The following is a 19,631-nucleotide window of genomic DNA, read 5'->3' on the forward strand; positions in this document are numbered from 1 at the left end:
AAAATACGTAAATCGTAACCGAGAAACAGAAAAAATCGTAATGGATTAGTAAATGCCAAAATTCAGGACTCAGAAAAGAGACGAAAAACAGAACAGAAAGAAAAACAGGAACAGGAGAAAAAGAACAGTAAAAAGGGGAAACAGCGGGCAGAAATAATAAAAAAACGAGAGAGAGAAAAGGTAAAACGGGACAAGAAAAATCTATAGAAACCAAAAGGAAAAATAAGGTCAATGAGAGAGAAAAGAAAACCGAAGGGGAAACGAGAAAAATGGAAAAGAAGGTCAAATGGGAAAAGAGAAATCTAAAACAAAGAAACGGGAAAATATGACAGAAAATGAAGAAAAGAAAAAAGCAAAAGAGAGAAAAGGTATAATGGAGGATAAAAAGATGAAAAACGGATTATAACAAAAGAAAACAGGAAAAGAAAGGGAACCAAAAGCGGAATAAAAACAGTAAAAAGATGAAAACACGAGCTATCAAAAAGAGGAAAATGGCATATACGCATAAAAGTGTTACGAAGACTGGAGATGATAAAAAAGAGAAGAGAAAAAAGACAAAAGACTGAAAACCGGAAGGGAAATAACGAAAAGTGACTGAAAAGTATGAAGGAAAAAAATGGAACAGAAAACATAGAAAAAGGGAACAACAGAAAAAAAGGAAAACGAGGAAAACCAGATGGAAAGTGAGAGTCAATATGTCAAAAGATCAAGAACACTGGATAGAAAAGGAGAAAAAACTAAAATAATACCATATATGTCAATTTTAATTTCAAGTATAACTTCGTGTTCATGGCCAGTTTGAAATGAAATTTCGAGTTCAACTTAGTCCAAACTCAAGCCTAATTCAATATCCAAAGCCAATCTCAAATTTGAGTTCAAATTTAAACTATGATTTTAAGTACAATTTCAAGTATAATTTGAATTCCATTTTCAAATCTAATTTCAAATGTAATGTTTAAGTTTAATTTCAAACTGAGTTTCGAATCCAATTTTAGGTCAAATTTCAACTTTAATTTCAAATCCAATTTCAGATCTAACATATATCCAATTTCAAATAAAATTTCAAGTTCAATTTCAAATAAAACTAAAAACAAATAACACAAACAAATAAAAAATTTATTGTAGGGCATGCATTAATTTTTTTATAAAAACAATTGCCTGTGGCCTGTACAGCCTGAAAGACTCGAAAAATAAGTGTACGAGTGGAGTTAACGCTTCTAAAATGAAACAGAAATGGAAATTCAAACAACGGAATTTCTAAAAATCAGCAAAAAAAATTTTTCGCTTTGTCTTTCTTTTTGTAGGTTTTTGCAAGGAAAATAATAACGTCTATATGAAAAGCAAGAATAGATTTGGCATTTGACATTTAAGTAAAAATGCTTAAAACGCATATTTTTTTTTATCGAATAAAAAAAAATCTTTTTTTTACCTCCCACCCGCCGTTCACTTGCCCACCACCACCACCACCGGAAGGACAAAGCCTTTTCAAAATATTTGTAACAGCCTTATTGCTCACCAAAATAATTTTCAAATGTTATTTATGCACACCTCACGCCCAATTGTAGCACAGCTTTTGTTTTGACTTTTCCCCAAAACCACAAATACTTCAGAATTACCTTAACATTCATTATGCATCTGGAAATCTAACAATAAACGGTAAACAATGGGAAAAATCGCGATACGGAAAACTACGGAAAACGGGGCATCAAAGAGAAAACGACACAGACAAAGACGAAAAACGAGAGGAAAAGAAAATAAAAAAGTTAGAAAAATATGAGAATTGGGAACGATACAAAAGAGAAGAAAAAAGACTGAAAATGGGCTGACGAAAATAATGAAAAATGACTGATAAGCATGAGGAAATAATGGATTAGAAAACTAAGAAAGTCTGAACAAACGGCACAGAAAAAAAGGAAAAATGAATGAAAAGTGAGAGCAAAAACCAAAAAACGGAACAGAAAAGAAAAAAAAAACATAGAAAACAGGACTGGAAAAGAGAGCTGAACAGAAAAGATGTAAAACGTGTGAGAAAATAAAACCAAAAATGTGAATTTTAATTTCAAGTAAAACATCGTGTCCGATTTGAATTGAAATTTCAAGTTCAAATTAATCCAAATTCAAGCCTAGTTTAATGTACAATGCCAAGATCAATTTCAAGTTCAATTGCATGTGCTATTTGGAGCCAAATTTCAGGAACATTGGAGCCCCCCCCCCCCCCCCCCCCCAGGAACAGCAGAAAAGTGAAAAAGGAAACGGCGTGCAGATATAACGAAAGACGAGAGAGAGAGAGAGAGAGAGAGAGAGAGAGAGAGAGAGAGAGAGAGAGAGAGAGAGAGGAAAAATGGTAACAAAACTTAACAGCAAGGAAAGCAAGGAAAAACGGTTGGAAAGCGATAACAAAAACCAAGAAAACAGAACAAAAAAGGAGAACAATCGGAAAAAAGGTGGAAACAGTACTGGAAAAGAGAACAAGCGGAACAGAAAAGAGACTACGAGGCTACGAATGTGAATTTTAATTTCAAATAACACTTCGTGACTAGTTTCGTGTCCCTGTTCGGTTTGAATTGAAATTTCAAGTTCCAATTAGTCCAAATGCAACTCTAATTTAAAATCTAATGCCAAGCTCAATTTCGAGTCCAATTGCATGAAGCCCAATTTTTAGCCTGATTTGGTTCCAATTTTAGCCTAAAATTAAAAAAGAAGAAAACTTATCCAATCGATTGGATAAGTTTTCTTCTACGAATTGGTTTCGTATTCTACTAAGACGCTCCAAAAACTTCAGTCCAATTTTAGGTCAAATTTTGATCAAAACTCTGACTTTAAATCCAATTGCAAGTATTATAATTGCAAGTACTTTGAATTCCAGTTTCAAATCTAATTCCAAGTCTCTAGTTCAATTTAAAATTCAACCTACACCAAGGTTTCAAACCCAATTTCAACTTTAATTTCAAGTCCAATTCCAGGTCTAATACATATCCAATTTCAAATAAAATTTTAGGTCCAATTTCAAATAAAAACTGTTTAAATTCTGTTAAAAATCCAATTTCATATCTAATTCCAAGTGAAACTTCCAGTCCAAATTACTTCAAATTTTAGCTCTATTTCATATCCAATTTCCAATTCAATTTGAAATAAAGCTTTAAAGCCTAATTATTCCAAACACAAGTATAATTACATATATCAGAACATGTTGTTGTCGATGTTCTTTTTTCTCAATTTTGTTACTAATTGTTTTTATGTTTTCTTTTATTTTATCTACAATTTTTTAACATTACTTTTATTATTTTTTTAAACGTTTTTTACTTGAATGTATGCTTTCCGACTGTAATATGATATTTTCAGGTTCTGTTTTTCGGCTATGTAGTCTGTATTTAACAGCTAAAACGATGTTTTGCTTCTATATCCGACGTATTCTGTTGAAAAAGGTGAAATAAAACCACCGAAAACCAGCCAAAAAGCAGAATCTGAAAATAAACGTTTTTTTATTATTTATGTATTCTTGCTGATCAATCTTGTATCAATTCGAAATTTTAGAAAAACCAACCCATTCATGATCATTGATCAGTCAAACACTCGAATAATCGAATTTTTGGTTAAAGAAAATATCGACTAACAGCAGTAAGAGAACGATAAGATCACCTTTTCTGTTAAGTATAACTCTAACTACGACGCTTTCCTCTACTATCAGTCCAGAGTTCATTCGCGTTGAATGAATCGCCATAATTTTATCAAGCACCACGCGGGCTTTGGCTTTTACACTCGCCGGCAACAGATATTCCTGATTATGGTATTATTGGGGTAGGGGCAACCCGGTCTAAAGGGGCCCAAACCAAGACACATAGTCTAGTTATAATTGCACAGTAACCGTGCAATAAATTACAGATTGGGTTGAAAAGCCGGTTTTTTAATTTATTTCGGAACCTTTCGTACCTTTCCCTAGTGAAATAAATGGGTTCCATTCACAACAGGTTCATCATGAGTGGCCCCTCGGTTTACGCGAACACTCACCACGATTGGAATGTTTTTGCTTGGCGTTCGACTATCAGTTTATAACACTGCCGCTGCCGTGTTCACTGTTGTATAATGGCTCAGTTGTAATTAAACACTCGCGAGGTTCGGACCGTTCGTGACTAGCGTGCTGGATGTTATTATACAGTCTGTTTTGGGAAGTGATTTTGCAATTATACGTCATTCCGACAGACAGATAGAGCTAATCTCTAGGCTGTAGGGCAGCGAACTTGAATCAAATGCGATGTTCGGAAATATCAAAATATACTTCTCGGCGTTTATCGCCTTGATAAACTATATGATATCAAGCCGATTGCTGAAACGCTTCCCGCCAGCAGTGAGACCCGTGGTCCAAGTCCGACAGGGTAAACTTCGTGGCGTTACGTCAACACTTCCCAATGGAGACACATACCATTACTTCAAAGGTGTTCCGTATGCAAAACCACCGCTTGGAAAGCTTCGCTTCATGCCACCGGTTCCGATCGATAAATTCTACACCGAAGTGGTCGATTGTTTGGTGGACCGCAGCATGTGCATGCAGCCTATCGTTGGATCCTGGATAATAGGGAAGGAGAATGGACTTTATCTTAATGTTTTTACACCGGCGTTACCCGGTGACGGTAGCGCGCGAGATCTCAAGTTACCGGTTATGGTATGGATTCACGGAGGTGGATGGATTACTGGTTCGGGAGCCAGTTTCATGTACGATCCGGTGTACTTAGTGCAAGATGGGGTGATTGTGGTTACGATGAACTACCGTCTTGGGCCACTTGGTTTTCTTAGTTTGCCCAGTGCGGGAGTGCAAGGTAATGCCGGCTTGAAAGATCAGGTTAGTGAAGAGTTAGCTTTGTTGCTGCTATACTAATGGTTCTCTATTTACAGCTACTGGTATTTAAATGGGTACAGGAAAATATTACCCTCTTCGGGGGAGACCCTGGAAACGTAACAGTGTTTGGAGAAAGCGCAGGAAGTATGGCCGCTTATTTGCACTATCTGTCACCGAATTCCAGGTTTGTGGCAAATTTGCATTACTTAAAATGAAATATTTAGACCAACCATAATGTGAAATAATGAAATTTTGATGAAATGATGATGAAATGAGGATCATTTTTTGAAAGTCTCCTCTGCATGATGAATAAAATAAGCAACTCATTTAGTCGTCGGCACTGCGCTTACTCACCGCTAACTTCTATCTGTCGGATATGGAGTATAAGCGATTACATCAGACATTTCGCTTTTGCTATTTATGCTGTTTCTCGTGAATGTTAAATTGCCTTTGATGCTTACTTCATTCGCCAAAATTTCTGCATGCTTCGACGGACAAGGCGCTGTTGCTGCCACTGTCTATTCAAGCTTTTTTTTCTAGGAATTATTAGAAACGGTATGCTTGATGAATCTCACTTTTCTATTATCATATATAAAAAATCAATTTAAAATTCAAATCATAGGATCCATCGTGACATACGATCTAATTAGACTAACCTTTTATTTCGATATGTCACTGATTCTTTATCGCTATTTCTTAAAGTTGTTTTGCTTAATGAGATTAATGAATCCCTGTCGTTTATAGGCGATGCTGGCCTAAAGCATCGAGTAAATTAGGTATAAATATCTTTCGTTTACACCAAACACCATATCAATACTTATGGAAAGTTATTTCTCTTTTGATATCAAAATATTAAACCTTACCTAACGACATTTAGAGATGTTAGGCTATATGAACAAAATATTTTGCTTGATTTACATTGATTGATTGATATTAATTGATTATCAAATGATTATAATTAATATAATCTTCAATTCACATGGAGCTTACCACGGAGATAACTACGGCTTCGAAAAATTTTTCATTTGGCACAAGGTCCATATCAGATTCTTCAATCTGATCCAATTGACGTTTTGAAAAGAAGTGGATCAGCTGAAGCCCAAAGAAATCTTCCACCACAACTTTCATAGAGGACTCTCTTCATCGATTCCCCAAATATCCGGGAGCAAGGTGTTCCAAAGGACTTTCCTTAAAAGGCACTTCGGTTGTTCGATGCTGTCATGTGCCGATATCAAGAAAAAATTTTAGCAGCCGAACAGGTCTTGGCTTGCCTTTATTCCAAATCTAGAAACTCATAAGAGTATTATCAATATAGAATGCCAGTGTCGCTGCAGTGCGCGTGGTAAACATCACACATGTTCAGATAATGTATTTACATTATATATGCAAATGTGTGTGTGCCTGAGATTCATCAAAAGGGGAATCTCATTGTCAAACTTTGACGACCAGTTTAAAATTTCAAATATGGCTGCCAAGTAATGTGATTGGAAATTTCGCTTGCTTCAAATTTCTGAAAAAATCGGTGCAAAAGGGCGCAGTTGTGGGATTCTATTCATCCGGACGAAAAGAAAAAGAACGTTTGAAACCATTTCACTGGCATAAAAACACAACGGAGAACGCACTGATGACAGCACCAACCAGCGCACAGATAAATAACAATGAGCAACTTTGACAACGAAGTTCCCGATTCACAGACTTGATACAGATTGTTAGCATCATGTTTACCACAATGAGTCCTATAGAAAAACAGCGACACTGGCATTCTATATATATTGATTCTACTCTCATAAGGTATCGTGCAGCAAAATAATTAGACCCAGCAAATTAACAGAAACCGCAGCGGCATTTGAAGAAATTTCTTGTAGACCTACCAACGGTGAACTCTCTGCAATGCAACGATTCAGCAGTGCAACTGACAACCTAGCTATCGTCAATAGCACTCTTTTGTCTATTATTGATAAACATGCTCCGTTAAGTTCGTTTCTCATTTCAATTCAACCCACCGATTCGATTATTACGTCAGTTTAACTGACAATAATTTTTCGTTCAGAGGTTTATCCCAAGAAAAAGTGCTTAATGAATTCAATTCGGCTCCGTGTGACTCCTCTCAAACTGATATCATTCCTTTACATGTTTAAAGAAGACACTTTGTGTTACGCTGCCAATTGTAAAACATTTCTTACTCGCTTGCTGATTATTATCGGTGCTGTACCTCGCTTTTTTCGAATGTTCAACAACGCTGAACTGACTTTCTCAATTGTATTCTAACAACCCTAACTTTTTCTTGTGCCTGGAAAATCGCTTGTGTTGTATAAATCGCCAAAACTGATAATCCTTCCACTCAAGCAGATTATCTGGTCTAACTAAAATCTTCGAGTGGCTTATTGCCAAACATTTATATGAGTATTTAATACAAAACAGTCTATTCTGTCTATAGTGTCCTTTCTATTGGATCGTACACTTGTCACTGTCATGGTACTCCTCGACTTTAGCAAAGCTCCATTTACCACTCCCTGCTTTGTAGACAGTTCAAGCATTTATTCTTACTTGAAAAATGTGTTATTGCTCTACTCCATTCATTTCTTTTGGATAGGTTGGAATACGTGAAATTTAACGGCATGAAATCAAACTTATCCAATGGAAGAAGCGGGAGTCCGCAAGGGTCAATTTTCGGGCCGCTTTTGTTCACTATGTTCATAAGCGATCTGCCTGAGCAACTTCAACGCTGATAATTTCACTTTTAATTTTCGCTGTCAATTTTCAGTTAAAATTTTCCATAAAACAAATGAAACTTGCGACATAGTGAATAAGCTAAATGTAGACAATAATAAAATTGTTGAGTGGAGTAGGTCCAATGGCATTCAATTAAATGCGGTAAAAACTCGCTCATTTTTAAAAGCAAGAGAATGGTTCTTGATGAAGTTGCTAATATTGCGGTTGAAGACAAAGTTTTAACCTAATCTCAATTCGTTCAATTCGACACAAGTAAGTCGGCTTCAATCTGTTCTAGTCATCCAGCACGTATTCCTGGTGCCGTGCCGGTGGGGTTCTTGAAGAGAAAAGAATTCACTGTTACCTTTGCAGGCCTTGCAAGCCAGCACCACTAAAAACGAAAAAATCTTCTTCGAAGTAGACTTGAAACAGTTTCTTGGGCAGGAGTTTTATACGCCAACCGGAAGGGGAAAGCTGGTAGACATTTTCAAGCATATGAAACTGTCACAACTCGTTAAGAATTTTTTTTAGTTCAACAATCTATTTGTATCGATTGCTGGAAAAGCGACGTTTTCCTTGCAACCGGGACGGTCAATTAGGAATTTGTCAGAGCCTGGAAATACGTAGGTTGCTTTTCGGAAGCGACACGAATGTTTCGTGCCTTTTTGGCCGGATTTGGTAACTTAGTAGAACAGAGGTGGTAGAGTGGTATGAGGCCTGCAACGTGCAGGAAGTATCCAAAGAAAAGAACCCTTTCAACGCTCCAAAACGCCCCTATTCGAGAAGTATTGGGCTATCGTTGAGTGAATTCTAGAGTAAACCCGAAAACTGCTGAAAGCGAAAATTAATTTATGGGAAACTGGTGTTCTGTGGCAAACAATATAGACGAAGTAGTTGTTCAGAACTAGAGGCAGAAGTTAAATCATATGTTTTTCAGACTAAAATATAGATAACTGATTGATAAATACTTTGCATAATATTAAAAGGTAGTACTTTTTCTGTCGTATATAATGATAATGAGTCTCCAAAATAGTACAAATATGCCAATTTTGCGCATGAAATACGATTTGTTTAGTATGTGTATTTGTACGTAACGCTGATTTTTACCTTTTTTATAGATATGAAAATGCTAGCTGGGTGATTTATAATCCAATTTGCCTCTGGTTTTAGTATGGCGTAGATTGCTTTCGCCGTCCGAAGCAAATCACTCACTTCACTGTCCACTCCACCCTCGACTGTATCATATGATGCCCTGAGTTTGAATAACATACGCGAGTATGGTTTGATAGCTTATAATCGACTGCTCGCTCGATACAGAAAACTATATAAAACAGTGGTATAAACCTGTAGTTCCCAACCTTTTTCGGTTCACGAAACCTCTGGCAGTGCTCCGTATACTGTTTTGCAATAAGCTTAATTTCCGATTTGGAAAACGCTGGTAAAAGCAGAGTCATGGCTATAAACGTTCTTAAAAACTTGACCTTTCTTTACCGACAGACTTCGCAGCCGGTTATTAAGGACACGATCCTACTAACTCCATAACAGCGCTGCCCAGTCGATGAGTGGTTGCCCATGATGCGACGAAAGCGGAACTTAAACAATTTGATTCCTGCTTCCCAGATTCCGCCGTAGTGCAGCGACCGGGCCGGAATGTAACGCAACGTGATTCCGCTTTCAATGCTGTAAGCTTTTCGGTCCTCAGTATGAAACTGGCGAAAAAAAACTCCTTTCGCATGTTTCGAAGCTCGCGGTTCACCCACACGAACGAGGTGTCATTATCGTAATACAGTTCGAGTACCCAACTGGCATTTTTATATGTATATTTAGGTTACAAATGAGAATCACGTACCGGTATGTATCCAACAAAATCGTATTCGACGTGCAGAACCCGCTTAACCGTACCATTTTGGAGACGATATACGTACGGAGGGATAATTATAAGCAATACACTTATATAGGTATTTTTATACGATGAGATCCGATTAAGCGCGACCAGCTTCATACAGCATTACAACTCTGTGCTGAAAATCACATGTTTGTCAGTTACTATCGTAATAAGCGATAGAATGTCAACTTGTGCGCACTTTATTAAGCCTTATTTACAGTTCCGAATTTGATATTTACGATCATTTTCGTACAATGATATACGAGTTGTCTGGGTGTGAGCTGGTATGATATGAGCTGGCTGGGTACCCCATTGCGACGTTACACATCGCTTCACGGTGTTAATCCAAGCGGATGACAACAGATCGCCGATGAGTTCCAGGTGCAAAGCCTTCACCACAGTAATCCAGCCCAGAATACAGAAATGGTCTAACAGGCCTGACACGTACAGCAGTTAATGGAGCTATGATTTACTGTATAAACCGTGGTTGACACCGGAAGAATGCCGTGCATTTACGCACCAACTTTCGAGCTAGTTGACGACTTCGAAGTAGCCAAATCCATTAACGCGTTGGACCGAGGGACCGTGTAGAGTACGGACATGATTGGATGTACCAAGCTATGATCAAGCTAAGCTGATGATCGACTGGTAAAATTATCGGAAAGCGGGAATCGTAAGCCAATGTTCAATAACCTTCTGCTGATTCGGAGCAAGCCGAAATGATCCATAAACAGATTCTAATCTTTCAGTGATGATTTCCACAGGTTTTCCCTAGGCCTCGTTATTACGTCGTCTAGCTTTGGCACTTAAGAACCTCGCTCAGAAAAACTATTAACTGTGCATATTGAATGAGAGCGTTCAGAGCTGGTTCACCTTCTTCAGGAGTTAGCAGATTGAGGTAATGTTTGTTCTTTGCACTTTTACGATTGTACAAGAATAGGAAAATGTTTGTAGCGGTTTTGATTTACAGGCAAGAACCGGTTAAATAGTGAAAGTGTTTGCAGTGAGCTCACTCGCCATAATTCTACGAGTTATCCACTGATGTGGCAATATTAGACATACTATTATTGGTCAGACGTCGTAATTCTACGATTCGGTTTGAACCGAACATCTTCTAAATACTAGACGGCAATTTGGTCCAGTGTAGAACGATCGTACAATCTACCCAAAATGTTCGGCTCACGACGAATTCGGTCGATTGACAAATGTTATCGACAAGATGGCTGCCGAGCAAAGCAACGCCGAGTACCCCTTATAATATTTCATCCCAACTCCAGATTTTCGGCCAACAGTTTCTGGACAAACATCTTTGCCTTGCACTACAACAGGACTCAGAAGGCCAAGCGGTTCGAACAATTGAGACAATTCGAATACAACGACTCGTTTTCTAATAGCATTCAGCTCCGGTAGTACTGCAATTTAAAATTAGAAGATATCTGTCTACGGAGATCAGAATGGTCCCAGTGTTTTACGGTTGTTGAGCAATCAAATTCGAGTTCTGGGGAGGTTTCTAAAAGCTGATCACTAGAAATAAGTTTGTTAAATCAGTACAAGTGAAAAACAGACGACGTAATCCAAAAATAAAAGTCCTGTAACTGAACCTTCAAACACTTTAGAGGCATCGGTCCGTTACCGATCCTGCGCCGAACGAATTATGGTCCTGCAGTACTGTCGGTCCTGGGCTGCCGTTCTCCAATCCCCACGAACACCAACTGATCGTGCATCGTCTTCGACAGCGCACACTCATCGGGTGCGAGGTCTATCTCGGAGTCTACGGCCTCTTCCTGGTTCTTCGCTGAAAATAGTTTTGGCAACTCTTCCCTTCAAATACTTTTCTCAAATAATCGGTTTTGTGGATAAAACTAGAATCGGGTAAAATACTCCATTCAATGCAATAAAATGTGTCGTACTTGTATGTTTACTTTGAATATTGATTTTGAAATAGTCAAAAATACTGGATACGTAAAACAAATAAAGCTATTTATTTTATCCTATCTTTCACAGAAAATACTTCCACAGAGTGATATGCCAAAGCGGAGTGGCTACTTCCGACTCTTCTTTTCAGCAAAATCCAACGGATACAGCCCGAAAGCTAGCTAAAAGTCTAGGTTACGAAGGAGATGACGATTTACAAGTTCTAAGTATGTTTCGGTACTTTTCCTATTTTTTTATTATCATCCATTACATTATATACAAACTAATTGTTTTCTGTTTTCTTACTAGAAACCCTGCAAAATGCTCCAGCGAAACTACTAATGCAAAAACGTAACGAAGTTATGACTCCGGAAGATAAAAAGCTATCCCTCCATATACCTTTCCGGCCGGTAATTGAGCAAAACATCGACGAAAACAGCATCATAACCGAATCACCTGAAATCACCCTCAAATCATTTGACACACTTAAAATGCCATTAATCAACGGGTGTACCAGTGGAGAAGGTTTGCTAGGAGTTCGAATGATGCTGGGACGTTTGGAAGAGTTTGATCGCGACGACAGTCGCCTGGTTCCGCAACTGATGGGAAACCCTCCGGGTTTGGATAAATTCAAACTCGGAGCGGAAATTAAACGGTACTATTTCGGCGAGAAGCGAATTGATAAACATTCACTGAACGAACTGAATGATCTTATGTCGGACAACATATTCATCACCAACACGGTGGTGGGTGCCGAGTGGCTTGCCAAGTACCAGCCCAGTGTCAAACATTATCACTACCGCTTCAGTTACGATGGACAATTTAGTTGTTGTAAAAAGCTATTCAACTTAAGTCACGTCAAAGGAGCATGTCACGGAGACGACCTCTTCTATTTGTTTCGATCGAAGTTACTGCCACAACTTCCAGAAAGCAGCGACGAATGCCGCATTCGGAATCTAATGGTACGAATGTGGACGAATTTTGCGAAATATGACGATCCTACACCGGACGGTGATGACCCATTGTTAACGTGCAAATGGGTTCCAGTAGGAACTGTCAGTAAAAACGAGGACGTGTTTGATCTTAACTGCCTGGAAATTGGAATACTGCCCAAAATGACCGTGAACCCTGCTGAAGAGCGGATTCAACTGTGGCGAAAATATCTTCAAACTTACCGGAAAGGATTTTTGTGATGAATTGTTAATAAAAACTTAAAACAAGTCTTTGATTTCTTTCATTATTTTAAAAGTAATTAACTTTAAGAACCACAGATGCTATCGTAACATGGTTTCGCAATGCTGCTTCAGCGTTCGTCGCCAAAAGTTTAGCCGTTCATTGCAAGGGTTTCGAACCATCCGGGGCTGCAGACCTATTTCGAGACAATCAAGGTTGAAGTTTCCCGCTGTCCGTTTCGAAGATTTAATTGGAAGCCACTTAAATGATATTGAATCATCTTCGTCGGGTGTTGGATCACCAAACTTTGCAAAATTTGTCCACAGTTTAATCATATTCTGCCTGACCGTCACTTCGTCACATTTTTCTTCTAACTTAGGAAGAAAGCCCGATCTGTAAAAAAAGAATATTACAAAATTTTACATTAAACTGAATCCTAAAAGCTTACTTATACATGTAAAACAATTCATCAGTGTGAGAGGCTCCTTCTAGGTGTCCCAAGTTGAGGCATAATTTTCCAAAATTATAACGTCCATTATAAGAAAACCGATAGTGAAAGTGGCGAACTTGGGGCTGATGTTTGGCCATCCACTCAGCATTTACAATCGAATCGATTAGAAACGTCGTATCCGATTTGTAATCACACATCTCCTGTACCACACTCATATCGATTCGTCTATCACCAAAATAGAATTTCTGTATCTTCCGTCCGAGCTCTGATCGATCCTTTACTCGTAAATTGTTCATAAACTTCGGCACAAACCAACTTGGCTCATGATTCAACCGATCCCAATGTTGCCCCATCATGGTAGTCGACAGGATGCCTTCTCTGCTTGTGCATCCATTCATGAAAGGCATCCGCAAAGTGTTGTAATCCTGAAGGATCTCTACCGGCGGTTTCGTGATGATGCTGTCGGTCGTTTCGAACCGCTCGATCACCGGACGAAAGCATAACTTCAGCACCAGATCCGTCGATCGCGCGTTGGCCCGTCCGCTGTTTTGTTGGCCTGTCAGCTGACAGGCTGGGGCCTTCAGTAAGGTATCTGTTGGAGAAAAAATGACGAAGGAATTGAATTTGTTTTTAAACTAAATAGTATAAATCCTTCGGCAATAAAACAGTTCGTGTCATGTATGAAACAATTAATAAATTAACATCCTTCTATTCTTCTTGGCGAGAAGCCGCAAGTGCTCATGAAATTTTCAGTTAATTTAATTCTTCTCTGTTCATACTGAGTGGTACAATATTGCTTACCCAATTTTTTACTTGTGGATGCGCCAACTGACTCGAAAGCGCATTGCTACTTTTTTTGTTCTCAGTCGCAAAGCTACAAAATCATCACATCGAGAACGGCATTAGTTTTGTTTTGAATTGGTGTTATTTTTTACCTCAGCATAATGGTTGTTTTTATTATTTATATTTCTATCTGTTTCATAACCAAATAATTGACCGTTTGACGTAAGTTTGTCGCTACCATGCATGTAGGGATATTATTTTAGATTACGTCACGCTTCACACTCGATAAGTGTTGTTAACCATTATTAACTGACCGATGTCGCTGCGTTTGCAAATGCCACGCAATTTTATTTTGTTTTCCAGAATACTGCTTTAATATCTAAAGAAATTAGCAATTAATCCGTATTCTAAAAGATTCAAAACATGATTTTTAGCAGCAGGTTTCAGAGATTGTCAAGTAATTGAAAATCAAGCGTTAACGACGAAATCGTCAGAGTAGTTGTATGTCAGTATGGCACCCAATTACTCCCCTACCGTCCCTTCTACCCTTTGCCAGTATGTTCCCATTACCTTAGAAAACCATCAGAATAAACAAAAATTAAAGCAAATAACCTACTATAAATAGTAAAAATTTGTAACGCTACATGTAAGGTACCCTGGGGCAAGAGGGAATACGGGATGCGTTGGAACGGAGGTCATAACTCTCTTCAACCTCATTTTCTCCAACTGAACCTTTCTAAAAGCATGCTTAAAATTATAGATTTTTTATAATTGGCATTTCAAATGCCAAAATTGAAGTTTAAATTTGAGCGTCATTTTCAGTTTGCGTTGTAATGCTGTTCGAAAACATACACTGAGAGAGCCTGCATGTCGTAGGCAAAATACGTATCTGTCAAGCATAAATATACATAGTAGAATTAAATTGGATAAGTTTTCTTTTTATTTAATTCCAAATGGTAAGCCTGCAAGTTGAATTCACGGAATTAATCGCCGATCTGTCGCAAGGTGAACATTTGGTCCGTCATGGAACGTTCCTACCGAAAACCAAATTCCAAAATTTAAACTTAAAGCTGGCAATAGTGTTTAGGAAAATTTTATTACACATTGTATACTTGCTTTCACAATAGAGCAATACGATTATCTGGAAATACGGAAATTTGGGGAATACAATGGAATTAGAATTTTTTAGATCAAATTGTATTCATTGAGAGAAAAAAAGAAATTTACGTTTCAAATCGAATTAAAAAATACTTGGCAGCACTGGTGCTGAAAAACATTATTTTTTCGAATTCCTTGGGCAATTTTCTTTGAAAACGTAAAATAGTGTCTTTCTAGACTTGATATTTCTGGAGATATAAGCAAAAGAAAATAAGCGGATTTGACGAAAACAAGACGTTTGCTTATAAAAGGGGGGGCTCCCATAAAGGGACGGGAGTCCAAGCGGTACCAAACTTGCGATTTTTGCTTTTTGACCCAAAACGAACATTCTGGCTGAATTTGGTAAAAATCCGAGAAGGTCGATTACACGGGACACTAGGCATGGAATGACCCAGCAAGATAATCCAATGCAAAAATCCTTCAAAAATGCTGCTTCGATGGAGCTATTCTGTGTAAAATGAATCAGGGTTGAAAATTACAGTCTGTTATTTCTCTCTGTTGACCAATAGGGCGCCAGATCGGCTAAATCGATGACTTATTTTTCTTTATCTATCGAAACACTTCCGAGATGCCCAAAACAGGTTAAAACGAAAAGAAAAGTAACTGCCAAAATGAATCAGCTAAGGTTGAACTCCTCAGAAACTAGCAAAACTCGAGATTGTGACAAACAAATGCACAACACAGTTTAATTTGTGGCAATATGAAGTTTGTCGGGTCAGCTAGTAATTAATAAATTTTAGCAGTTTACATTGGTTTGTAGCACGTGCGCATTAAATTTTATCGTGTATATTGATATACATTGATATACGCACCATCGAAATTTTGCAATTTTTGAGAACTGGTCATTTTAATAAAATAAATATAGTAGTAGCAGTAGTAGTAGTAGTAGGAATAGTAGTAGTAGTAGTAGTAGTAGTAGTAGTAGTAGTAGTAGTAGTAGTAGTAGTAGTAGTAGTAGTAGTAGTAGTAGTAGTAGTAGTAGTAGTAGTAGTAGTAGTAGTAGTAGTAGTAGTAGTAGTAGTAGTAGTAGTAGTAGTAGTAGTAGTAGTAGTAGTAGTAGTAGTAGTAGTAGTAGTAGTAGTAGTAGTAGTAGTAGTAGTAGTAGTAGTAGTAGTAGTAGTAGTAGTAGTAGTAGTAGTAGTAGTAGTAGTAGTAGTAGTAGTAGTAGTAGTAGTAGTAGTAGTAGTAGTAGTAGTAGTAGTAGTAGTAGTAGTAGTAGTAGTAGTAGTAGTAGTAGTAGTAGTAGTAGTAGTAGTAGTAGTAGTAGTAGTAGTAGTAGTAGTAGTAGTAGTAGTAGTAGTAGTAGTAGTAGTAGTAGTAGTAGTAGTAGTAGTAGTAGTAGTAGTAGTAGTAGTAGTAGTAGTAGTAGTAGTAGTAGTAGTAGTAGTAGTAGTAGTAGTAGTAGTAGTAGTAGTAGTAGTAGTAGTAGTAGTAGTAGTAGTAGTAGTAGTAGTAGTAGTAGTAGTAGTAGTAGTAGTAGTAGTAGTAGTAGTAGTAGTAGTAGTAGTAGTAGTAGTAGTAGTAGTAGTAGTAGTAGTAGTAGTAGTAGTAGTAGTAGTAGTAGTAGTAGTAGTAGTAGTAGTAGTAGTAGTAGTAGTAGTAGTAGTAGTAGTAGTAGTAGTAGTAGTAGTAGTAGTAGTAGTAGTAGTAGTAGTAGTAGTAGTAGTAGTAGTAGTAGTAGTAGTAGTAGTAGTAGTAGTAGTAGTAGTAGTAGTAGTAGTAGTAGTAGTAGTAGTAGTAGTAGTAGTAGTAGTAGTAGTAGTAGTAGTAGTAGTAGTAGTAGTAGTAGTAGTAGTAGTAGTAGTAGTAGTAGTAGTAGTAGTAGTAGTAGTAGTAGTAGTAGTAGTAGTAGTAGTAGTAGTAGTATTAGGAGAGGAGGAGAGGAGAGGAGGGAGAAGCACCCATCACTTCAAGGACTTGCCAATGTATGTAGGTATAATTACAGTAGATTCAAATTTTACTACCAAATGAATTCCAGACTAAGACTATTACAGTATGCTTCTCAGGTGGCCTCGAGGAATGAAGCTGGCCTAATGCCAGTCGTCGTATGTACGAATCTCGACTAGCAGTGGCGGTTAGAGATAATAAAATAGTAGCAACTGGCCCTCCAATTGTCCTCTACTCTAGCAGCTAGCTACGAAGTCTGTCAAAAACAGGTCAAGTTTTGATAACGCAATGTAGCACCTAAGATTTAATTTGCTGTTACAGAAGGACCAAACGGGTCTAATGACATTTTTAGAAACATGAAAAACACAGCAAAATAGAAGTTTGTTTTCACTTATATGGAAACGTTAGATGGAAGCGCACTTTATAAGCAATTCCAGAACAACTAACAAAACGGTTTGTCGCAAATTGAAATAAAATTTTGCTGACATGCTGGATGCCACGCAAGGATCCATTTTCCATGAAATATAATAATTTGCGTTAAAACCAACTTTTCAAAAGGGTGTATTTATAATTAAGTATTCTGCTGTGTCAAATTCATGAATACGCTATGTTGGAGGTAGCCCTTAACGACATTTGAGTTTACTTATAAGCAAATTTGCATGAATTTTGTTTTATATTTCTTGGGAAATTATGGTTCACGACGTTCGTATTGTTTTTGGTTACTGAAATTTCACTTTTACAAAATTTAATACACAAAAATACGCAATTTCAAGGTTCACGAATAGAATTTTGCAAACCAAAAAGTAAAAAATTAAACTTTGGAAGTAAGTCCTCGCCGCTCCCTGCTTGTCAATAAACAACTACAAACCTTGCACTAACAGTTTCGTTGTAAGAAGTAGCACAATTTCACAAACTTGTACAAACCTAATACTTCCTCATCGGAATCACCCTTGCAACCGAGAGACATCGCCAGCTTCCTAGCTTCTTCACTTGCATTGCTTTGAAAGAACGTTTCCGAACAGGTGACTCCACTTTGACAAATAACTCGTTGAAAATATTTTCTGCACAAAAAAAAATCATTAGATTAGATTAGATCAATGTACCACTTGAATCACCTTGAATTTGGTGATAAATAGTGAAGATAGGCTGACATACTTCCGGCACTTTCACCAAATATTGTAATATTTTCTGGATCCCCACCGAATTGGGAAATATTTTCGTACACCCACCTGAACGCGAGCGCCTGCAATGTGAAACACGACAAGTATTTTTCGTTTGTTCACTGATCATTAGTACACTCACTTGATCCTTTAGACCTGCATTTCCTTCAATACCCATGCTTGGTATACTGAGAAATCCTAAAGCACCAAGCCGGTAAGTCATCGCCACAAATAAAACACCTTGTTCGAGAAAATACGCCGGATCATACAGGAAACATTTAACGGTTCCGGTATTGAACCCGCCACCATGAATCCAGACCATCACCGGTAGCTTTTTCGGATTTTCTTCCACTGCATATCCGGTCGGAAGTGACGGTGTGTACACACTCAAATGAAGTTGAGTCTCCGAACCCCGAAGAACACTTATAAAAACTGCTTGCTGAATAAACTCATCGCGATCCACATAACAATCGAGCACGGGTTGCGCAAACGACTGCAACGGAACGGGTGGTTGGAAGCGCAGCTTCCCAATGGGAGCTTCGGCATACGGAATGCCTTTGAAGTAGTGATACGGGCGACCATTCGGTAGAGTTCCGGTCGCTCCGCGCACTGCGCCTTGTTTCACGCGCACAATGGGTCCGTCACGCGGTGGCCATAGAGCCGTTAACTGTTCTTCGAGGATAAACTTCACGTATGTTACAATAGTTCTTAAACACATGACTAATTGTTGCGAATTTTGGTTCGTTTTTAACTTGCACTCTTTGGGGTGGGCTTCTTTGTCGTTGATCGTTCGACCAATTAACCGTCGCTCAGTTAAAAACTTAACATAATTGTAAAGCATCTGCACCATGAACTTGCCTTCGGAAAACATTGCCGAATTGATCCAACTGCACATAGGCAATTGACTGACGGTTGCAGCCTGTCGAGCAACAGATTAAACAGTAAATGCAACGCGTTTATCTCTCTACCTTTGCATTTGTTCTACTTCTCTAGGAATGCGTTTCACATGTCATCACGTACCTTGCGATTATTATCCAACGGTCAGGTGAATGCTGCAACCTGGAACCCATCCTGTTACTTCACGAAGCTCATAAGGTATTCTCTGTTTGATTGATAGTGATGCTCCTTTATGTAAGGCACCTTTTCTTTTGTTATCTGTTATTTCTTCACCGTTAGATACAGAGTTGCCCGTTACGTAGAGCAACCTTTTGTACAGTTTAATGCAACGAAAAAGTTATATTGAAAATATTCAATCAAGATGTCCTCTTTGCCTCTATTAAACATAAGTTTATAATTCTGTACTCACTGGCGTGTATAGACTGGGGCACACTGGAGCACATGTTCCTCCTCCTCTTTAAAATTTAACGTAAAACAATTTCTGTAACGTAGAAGACCGCAATTTTTCGCAATTTTCGCAGATTTTTTTTTCTTTTGTTAAATTATAGTCACTTTAACAGCTTGGGTCATTCGTGACTTCAGCGGGGGCGGGATTTGAACCCGGATCCTCGGCGTGAAAGCTAACCACTACGCCGGGACCCCTTTTCGTAGATTAATCGGCTGATATTTTTTGATGAGTAAATTAGTTGCGTTAAAATAGTTCCAGTTATAAGTCGAATTCCAAATGCAATTTCCAATGGCTTTTTGAATCCAATTTAAGCCCAAATGCAATTCCTA

General features: G+C 38.0%; 2 protein-coding genes across 2 annotated transcripts; one reads left to right on the forward strand and one right to left on the reverse strand.

The window, feature by feature from the left end:
• The first annotated feature begins 4,202 nt into the window (after positions 1 to 4,202).
• LOC128738707 (esterase E4-like) lies at positions 4,203 to 12,538 on the forward strand. Its single transcript, XM_053834032.1, has 4 exons — positions 4,203 to 4,837; positions 4,891 to 5,018; positions 11,436 to 11,572; positions 11,655 to 12,538. Exons 1-4 carry the CDS (start codon positions 4,253 to 4,255, stop codon positions 12,536 to 12,538), a joined length of 1,734 nt encoding a protein of 577 aa, XP_053690007.1. The 5' UTR covers positions 4,203 to 4,252.
• An 81-nt stretch (positions 12,539 to 12,619) lies between these two features.
• Positions 12,620 to 18,828, reverse strand: LOC128736432 (esterase B1-like). The gene is made up of 5 exons (XM_053830914.1): positions 18,100 to 18,828; positions 17,913 to 18,040; positions 17,722 to 17,858; positions 12,967 to 13,561; positions 12,620 to 12,911 (listed from the first exon to the last, which is right to left on the reverse strand). The coding sequence occupies exons 1-5, from the start codon at positions 18,826 to 18,828 to the stop codon at positions 12,620 to 12,622; spliced, it is 1,881 nt and encodes a 626-aa protein (XP_053686889.1).
• Between the last annotated feature and the right edge of the window lie 803 nt (positions 18,829 to 19,631).

The sequence above is a fragment of the Sabethes cyaneus genome, chromosome 2 (assembly GCF_943734655.1).
Source record: "Sabethes cyaneus chromosome 2, idSabCyanKW18_F2, whole genome shotgun sequence".
NCBI lineage: Eukaryota > Metazoa > Arthropoda > Insecta > Diptera > Culicidae > Sabethes > Sabethes cyaneus.